The 9,172-nt window shown below is 38.2% G+C and overlaps 1 protein-coding gene across 1 annotated transcript; it reads left to right on the forward strand.

The window, feature by feature from the left end:
• The first annotated feature begins 247 nt into the window (after positions 1–247).
• On the forward strand, positions 248–7,100 carry LOC146964455 (interferon-inducible GTPase 5-like). Its single transcript, XM_085768124.1, has 2 exons — positions 248–329; positions 6,283–7,100. The coding sequence occupies exons 1-2, from the start codon at positions 248–250 to the stop codon at positions 6,918–6,920; spliced, it is 720 nt and encodes a 239-aa protein (XP_085624250.1). The 3' UTR covers positions 6,921–7,100.
• The last annotated feature ends 2,072 nt before the right edge of the window (positions 7,101–9,172 follow it).

Consider the following 9,172-nt stretch of genomic DNA (forward strand, 5'->3'; position numbering starts at 1 on the left):
CACCAAGGGCATCCTAAAATCGATTAAACATAAAAACAAATTGTATAAACGCTACATAAACAACCCAAATCCTACTAACAAAACTGAGTATACCAATTATAAAAACAAACTCACACACATAATAAGAAAGAGTAAGAGTAAACATTACACAGAACTTATAAAAGCATCACAGGGAGACTCAAAGAAATCCTGTAAAGTGCTCAACAAGGTCTTAAATAAGCATAAAAAAAACACAGAGTTCCCGAACATGGATAACACCGAAAGCAGTAATGCCAATCTTGCAAATAGATTTAACGATTACTTTGTCTCCATTGGAGACAACCTGTCCAGTAAGATAAGCCAACCAAAGGGAACCTCTTTTAATCACTACCTTAAAGGAAATTACTTAAATTCATTTTTCTTGAAGCCAACTTACTGCGATGAAGTACAGAGAATCATTATGCACTTAAAAAATTCAAATTCAGCTGGAACCGACGAGATCTCCAACAGAATCCTAAAAACTATTGTATATGAAATAATTGAACCTCTCACGTACTGTATTAACTTATCTTTACTTTCTGGAGTGGTTCCAAAATCCACTAAAATCGCTTGAGTCACTCCAATATTTAAATCTGGTGACAAAAACGATCTATCCAATTACCGTCCAATCTCCATCCTACCTACTCTTTCCAAGGTATTGGAGAGAGTAGTCTACAGTAGATTAAATAACTATCTCGACAGGCAAAATATTATCGTCCCATCCCAGTATGGCTTCAGGAAAAATAATACTACGTGTATGGCAATCTTAGACCTAATTGAAAAAATAAACGACGCCACCGACAAAGGTGACTATGGTATTGGTATTTTTCTGGACTTATCAAAAGCATTTGACACCATAGACCACAGAATTCTTATCAATAAATTGTACCACTATGGGATCAGGGGTCAACCACTCAACTGGTTTAGCAGTTACTTACTTGGAAGACAACAATATGTATGTATACACAACTACAAATCATCTCTCAAACCCATTAAGCACGGGGTCCCCCAGGGCTCCATTTTGGGACCACTTCTTTTTATTTTGTACATAAATGACCTAGTTCACTCTTCACATGCACTCCACAAAGTTTTGTTTGCCGATGACACTAATATGTTTTTATCCCATAACAATCTTGTTGAGCTCGAACAAATCATAAACAGTGAACTCACCAAAGTAGACACCTGGTTCAAATGCAATAAACTTTCTCTCAATATAAGCAAAACAAACTACATCATATTCCGTTCAAATAAAAAACAATTCGACACTAACCACATATATCCTAACATAAATGGAAAGAACATTACTCGAGTCAGCTCAACAAGATTCTTAGGGATTGTGATCGACGAATGCCTCAATTTTAAACAACATATTGATGACTTACTAAAAAAACTGTCTAAATATGTTGGTCTATTCTTTAAGTTGAGGCACTTCATTCCACTTTCTGCACTCCTCACCTTATATAAAACCTTATTTGAACCACATTTAAACTACTGTAATGTCATATGGTGCAATACATTTCCCACTTACACAAAAAAACTTGAGATTTTACAAAAAAAAATAACACGGGCTCTATCATGGTCTAGCTACAATTCTCCTACAGGACCACTTTTCCTTCGCTTCAATCTCCTGAAGCTCTCCGACTATAACTATTTTCAAAATGCTGTAACAATGTACCAAGTTGTGTATAAATTAAATAAGAAGTTATGTGACCTCATTCCAATCTCTCGACCTCTGCACACCTATAGCACTAGAAATAAACATCTAATTATAGGAAAAAGGAGGAAATTAAAATGTACCAGCCACAGTGTTGTTTGCAGAGGACCAGAGATCTGGAATGGGCTTGATGACACTCTTAAAATGTCACGCTCTATCTCAATTTTTTTTAAAAACCTTAAAAAGCAATTACTGTTAAGGTATGTTTGATTAATTATAATGTATTGTATTATCGATGTAGCCCTGACTTGTCGAAGGAATATTGCTCGCCATTCTACCCCACACCCAAACCGTTATGTCCACCTGCTTATCTTTATTTTACTTAATTCCTTTTTTTCTTTCCACTCACACACACAGTTGCATTTGGAAGATGTAAATGTTGCTGTATGTCTGTCCTAGTGTCTGCTTGTGCTTGATGTCTGTTTGTGTGTCTGTTTTGGCATGTACTCAATGTATGTTATGGTATGTCTGAGGGCCCCCTACTATGAGCCTTGAGTGGCTTCCTTGGGGTGACCCGTTTTCGCACACTGCAGCTAAACGTAATATGTATCTAAGATGCTCTGCAGATGCTGTTGTACGTGTGTGAAATAAATTGAATTGAATTGAATTGAATTGAATTGACTTTAAGCCACACAGTGAAGAGATAGGAAATAATTGGTCCAAAGTCACGTTTCACTAGCTTACATGAGATATTAGAATGTATCAGGTTATGCAGGCTATCTGTTAATTTCTCCTCGATAGGGCGCCATGAAACCTGACTGTTTGGATTTAACCAGACAGCAAGTGGACGTAGGACAAAGCACCACGAGTACCACTCAAAATTGGGCAAGTTCACACCACCTGCTGATTTGTGCCTTTGCAATGTAGAGGTTTTAATTCTCGGTTTTTTCTTGTTCCAGAGAAATTGATTTATTATAGAGTGCAACTTTTTCCAATAATTGTTTGGAGGGGCATGAGGGATCATTGAACTTATAAAATTTACACGTGGCAAAACATTCATCCCCGATAATCTTGAATGAAAGGAATAGGGAGTTTACCCCATTTCGTTAAATCTTCCTCTATATCCTTCAAAGCCTTATTATAATTATTTATGGTTATCAAATCCAAAGAAGGAAAAATAGAAACACCCAAATATTTAAAATTAGTGACAACAGGTATAGGACAATTTAAAGTAGGAGTCTGATCACTTTGCTTACCCAGTAACATTAATGCTGATTTGCTCCACTTGATTTTATATCCAGAGATATTACTAAAGGTCTCAAATATTTTCATCAGATATGGAAGTGATTCTGCCAGATTCTTTATGAAAATTAAAATATCATCTGCGAATAAAGAAATAGAATGCGGTGTGTCACGTACTGTGATCGGCTCTATAACCTCTGACTGCCTTATTGCCTGAGCTACAGGCTCTAACGACAGTGAGAATAGAAGAGGGGACAATGGGCATCCCTGGCGTGAAGACCTCGAAATTGAGAACCTAGAAGAACAAATATTACCCGTTATCACTACAGCAGAAGGATTAACATACAACAGTCTGATCATGAGAATAAAGTTATCAGTAGCACCACTCCAGCCGGTCAAAAGCTTTCTCAGCGTCCAAAGAAATAATAGAACTATTATTTTCTGAACTGGAGGCTGAGTGTATGATGTGAAGTAGTCGGCAGACATTATCCGAAGCTAGTCTTGATTTTATAAACCCGGTCTGATCATGGTGAACAAGATGGGGCATATAGCGCTCTAACCTAGATGCCAAAACCTTTGCATATAATTTGATTTCACAGTTAAGGAGACTTAAAGGCCTGTAAGATGAACAATCGACAGGAGGCGTATCTTTCTTTAACAAAAGAGATATTATAGCAATATTGGAGCTTGTAGAGAAAGATCCTCTGCAGATAGAAGCATTTATCCTATTCAACAAATAAGGACCGAGCTGAGGCCAGAGAGCCAAATATAACTCCGGAGGTAAACCATCAATGCCTGGTGATCGGCCTTTATTCATTGATTTGATAGCTTGGCCTAGCTCCTCTATAGTGATCGGTGCCTCTAATGAGTGTACAGCATCCAAGGGCAATTTAGATAAAGACAACAAATTCAGAAATTCATTAGAGGTTTTTTTCATCATAATCCACCTCCGATGTATATAGTTTTTGAAAAAAACCTTTGAAGGTGTGATTAATCTTTACAGGATCAGTTCCTTCTTCAGTTCTGATCGCTGCAATATTTGCTAATTGGTTATTTGCTCTTAGCTTAAGCACGAGAAGGCGACTAGGTTGGGCGCTATTCATATAATGATTTTGTCTCAGTTTTTTGTCTCAGCAGGCTACTATGTTCATCCAATAGGTTCTGGCGCTTGTTAATGTTTTCAAGCGACATATCATTTACCATACTTTGTTCTGTTGCTACAATTTCAGCCTCAAGAAAATCAATATGGCGCTTTCTCCTTTTATTAAGATTTGATGCAAATGATATGGTTTTATTTCTGATGCAACCTTTAATTGCGTCTCATAACACTCGTGGATCGTCAACGGATCTGCTGTTTATGTGTATAAAGTCTTTTAATTCAGCCTCCAGTTCTGTTATATACACATCATTTTGGAGCAAACTAGCATTAAAACGCCAACGAGGGGCTCTAGGTTGGCCAGCTCTTATGGTGCATAATACAAATCTATGGTCAGATAGTGGTGTTGGACACAGAGTAGTGCTATCAATATTACTAAAGAGAGTTTGGGAGACAAAAATATAATCGATTCTTGAGAAAGTCTTGTGGCAATTTTCGTAATGCTTTAGAGGACAACTGTTGATCTCTACTCTGTTACCCCTGTTCGGTCGGTCTCATGCAGCCACACCGCATTAAAATCACCTCCTATCAAGAGCTCAAACTCAGGGAGGTCTAGTAATATTGATGTTAATGAATCATAAAAATGTTGATCAAAACAATTTGGAGCATAGGCACAAATCAGAGCAATTTTCACGCCATCATAAATAATCTTACAGAAAGTAATTCGCCGGTCATCACTGCCCCCTGTTCCCAGAATACTATAATTTAAATTACGTTTAGCAGCTATAAGGATGCCTTTACTTTTTTTTTGTCAAAACAGGAGGAAGCAATAACATGATAGTATTTATTCCGAAATCTATGTACATCAGGCTTCAAAAAATGTGTCTCCTGTATAAATGCAAAGTGTACGTATATCTTTCCTGAACAGTTGCTCTAATGTCGTTTCTGGGGGGAATTAAGGCCCTGTGAATTCCAAGATGAGACAGTGATTTTATTCATAGGCTTTCAAATTCACGTATAGCAGGATCAAGCAAACAAACCCAGCTAGGTAAATTGAGATACAAATCTGGGTCCCCATCCCACACCCCACCATACACACACACACACGCACACCTCCAAAAACCCAACAGCAACGAGACAAAGAAAAAAAAGAAAAAGGGGAAAAAAATCAAACAAAACAGAACAAAACAAAACAAAGCAAAAAACAAAACAAAAAAACAAACAAAAAACCCTATCGTAAAAAAGTATACCGGTGTCCATGAGGGAAACAGAGAGTCCCTCCACCCTCCATCCAAGGAAAAAGGCGGAAAAAAGGCCTTTGTACCACGGGGCAGTGAGCGGCTTATTGTGGGCTACAGTTATCAGCGAAGAGAAAAAAAAAAGAACATTTAGTGCTGCTTAATTAAAGCAGAAGTAAGTGATATATTTGTGTTAATATAAGTCTTAAATAGTTATATCTTCCGACAGCAATCACTTCTATAGAGTGTTTGGTCTGAAACACGGGTCTGTCAGTCACTCTGCTCTGTTCTGAGTCGAGGAGAAAACATTTATCGTATCCTACAGTTTTTATCCAATGAGGAGAGAGAACGGCATGCAGGGCTGTGTGTGCAGCCAAGGGATGCGCGTGAATGTGGCGACGTAGGGACGAGGACTGTTATGGTGCGTTCAAGGAAACTTGTAGACTCGTGTTTTTCCGTCCTGTGAAGTTGTATCAGTTTGATCTGGTACGAGTTCACGGGTCGGAAGTTACGAGTGGCCGTTATAGTGACTTTCACAGGTAAAACAGGTCGGAAAAACACGAGTGGGTTGCCTGGAATGCTACAAAATCGTAAGTTGTGACTTGAAGCTGGATGACCGGATCGCTTACTTCTGCTTTAATATAGCCCACAAAAAATGGCTGCCACAAAAATTGAGAGAAAAAAAAAGGAGAGCAAAAAAAAAACCTAAACAAAGGAAAGTTTGCATTGTTAAACTGTCACTGTCGATTTAACGTCAATAAATCTGAATAATTCAGTTTTATAGTAGAATTTATTAAACCCTGATACACTGAAAAAGAATTCCACATTCAAAAGTAGTACCACTTTTATAAATCTAGTGGCCAAATGTGCTTCTTTAGATTAGGGTCAGATTTTAGGATTCCGCCAATAATTATTAGTTAGATGAAACAGTCTGAGATTAGAAGGGAGACTCATCAACATATTTTTATATTTATATTCATGTTAACCATTAACCCTAACTGCTTGATATTGATTTTCCCTTCTATGTGTGACAGGTCTCCAGGATCAAGGTCTTGACTCTCCTCAGGTCTTCCTGGTGTCTAGCCGTAAGCTGCACCTGTATGATTTCCATCTGCTGCAGGAGACTCTGGAGAGAGAACTTCCTGCTCACAAGAGGAATGCTCTGCTGTTTGCTATACCCAACGTCAGCAGAGTGATCATCGAGAAGAAGAAAGAGGTTTTACAGTCACAGATAAAGTACTTATCTTCTGTATCTGCTCTGATAGGAGCTGTACCATTCCCTGGTCTCTCTGTTGTTTTTGATCTAGGTCTTCTGGTTGCAAACATCAACAAGTACCAAGTTACTTTTGGTCTTGATACAAAGTCATTGGAGAATCTTGCTCAAACAACAGGTGTGCCATTGGCTGATCTTAGAGCAGTGACGACATCACCACTGTCTGCAGTAGAGATTACTGAAGACGTTGTCGACAAGTTCCTTCTATCCTTAACAATCACTACTGCATTAATGGCAGCAGAGGAAGGAGCGAGATTCATTCCAATAATTGGAATCCCAACAGCAATGGGCCTGTCTTTTACCTCCACATACAATTCACTAAGTTCTGCTCTCAACATGCTTTCTGGTGATGCACAGAAGGTATTTGAAAAGGCCCTGGGCTTAAACACCTCAGTCTGATGATGAATGATGAGAAATATGACACATTTAAAACTGTGGGTGTACAATGCAGGGAGCTTCTGTGTGGTATCTTTCTGTGATCTATCATTGATTTTACTGAAATAAAGAATCTGAATATTTCCACCACCACCAGTGACCAATTGAAATCTTAAAACATTTTATAGCACAAAAAGCAGATGAACTACATAAATACAAGACTAAAAAAAATACTGAAGAAAGCCAGCTCTTGATCAAGTTCTCAATTGTATCTAAACTATAGAGTTTAAAAAAATAAAAATAAATAAAAATAAAACCTGCTGGACAGACATGAGTCAGTAAGTGATGATACCTGTGTATGTATGTCAGACACATCTGTACACGTCATCAAAAACATTGATGATGAAATCATTCAAAAATGTAGATAAATAGGTCTGTTATGTTCCATATCAAATCAATTTAACAACAGGATACTAGTGGGCATATTCCAATTTTACTAATTGATAGATCATGTGACATCCTGTTCAGACTCTGGAGTTATTTTCTGTTTTATTTTGTAAAGATTTGTGTCATGTATCTGTTTGAATTCCTTGGTATTTGCCTCTAACCTTACTATTGTTGATTTATATCCTGTCAGCCTCTGTGTACATGTAGTCTAACCTCTGTCCTTACATCTACCAGTTTGTCTTCAGATTAGCTGTTAGTCAAGTCCAGTCGTTCCTGTTTCTCATTTGTATTTTGTGTGTATGAAGTGTGTGTGTATGTTACTGAATCTGTTGACTCTTGCCTTCATTCTTGGTTTTTTGTGTTGTATCATGGTGTTTCATGACCTTCATAATGGTGACTAATAAAACATATCTACCTATCACAACCTGTATGACCTTGGGCTTGAGATAAACTGTGAAATTAGAAGAACGTAGGGGACAATAGCAGTTTTTAGTTTCTGTTTAAAACCAGTAAAGCCTGTTTAGACAGATGTGATCCACAGCTGTCTAATGGTCTCATGTGGTAACTGGTAACCCATGGAGGAGAACATTGATATAATCAACTCTGGGGGGTATAAAGCTGTGAATGAGTTTCTTGAGTCTTGGTCAGACACGTCTTGTAAAGGGACATTTTGTTTGTGCTTTGATGAGATCACTGTCAGATCACCATCCATGATTACACTGATTTTATCAAGGTCTGAAGTCTTCGTGCCTCAGACGGCACTGAGGTTGGTGTATCCTTCCTTTGTTTCTGAACAGAAATATGTCAGACTTGTCTGACACAGAGAGTCAGTGGGAGTGGGGACATTCGGTGAGAGAACTAAATAAAACAACTATGATAAAGCTCACTATGTTCTTGGAAGACATGTCTACAAGGGAGAGACTGAACAAAAGAGACCTGAGAACAGGTCTTTGTGGGGCTGTGTAGCATTTTTCATTGTGAAGTGAAAAGTATTCTCTACACCGTCACTCCATCACGGCCAGTCTGTGCTGTGGACACAAGATAGATCGGCTCAGTCAAAGTCAGCTTTATTGTCAATTCCACAATATGTACGGGACATAAGAGAATCGAAATTGTGTTACTCTCAGACCCTCGGTGCAGACAGTAGACAGACACACAATAAAAAAACAATAAAACAATCTGCAAATCTAAAATACCAATCTAGAATAAATATGAATAAGGAAACTAAGCTAAACTAATAAAAAAAATAAGTAGAAGGCACAATAGCAGCAGTAGTAAAGTGCTCCATGGATTCATGCTGTTGATGCCAAACCCTGACCCTACAGACTCTCTTCTAAAATACATAGTTGTGCTGTCACAGCTCACCTGCCATAACATTTATTGAGTTGTTGTTCTGAGATGTTTTTCTGTTCAGTCCTATGAGTTTCTGTACCCTCTCTCTCTGCTCCAAAGGGCCCAGCCGTTCTCCTATGACCTCTTTCATCAAAAAAGAGTTTCCATCCACAGAACTTCTGCACATTATTTATTAACTTGGCTTCAAGTCTAAACAGTAAGTAAACTGTGGAGAGCCATGTGTGTGAAATGTCAAGAGATCCTGATGAGGTGCTTAGTGAGTGTGTGTTGTCATGGTGAGTGACTGCCCTCCACTGGACACATGTTCCAGATTAGATAACAGATATTACAAGAACTGTAGTGTTTCTCACCATTGTTCTCATCACTATTATTATTAATGTTAGTTTCTAAAGGGATCATCCCTATGTTCCCCGGGTCCTATGCTCCCCAGGTCCTAAAAAAAGGGTTATGTTTCCCTAAAGGACCCGGGGAACAAT

The sequence above is a fragment of the Trachurus japonicus genome, chromosome 22 (assembly GCF_045865225.1).
Source record: "Trachurus japonicus isolate A0001 chromosome 22, Traja_1.0".
In the NCBI taxonomy this organism is placed as follows: domain Eukaryota; kingdom Metazoa; phylum Chordata; class Actinopteri; order Carangiformes; family Carangidae; genus Trachurus; species Trachurus japonicus.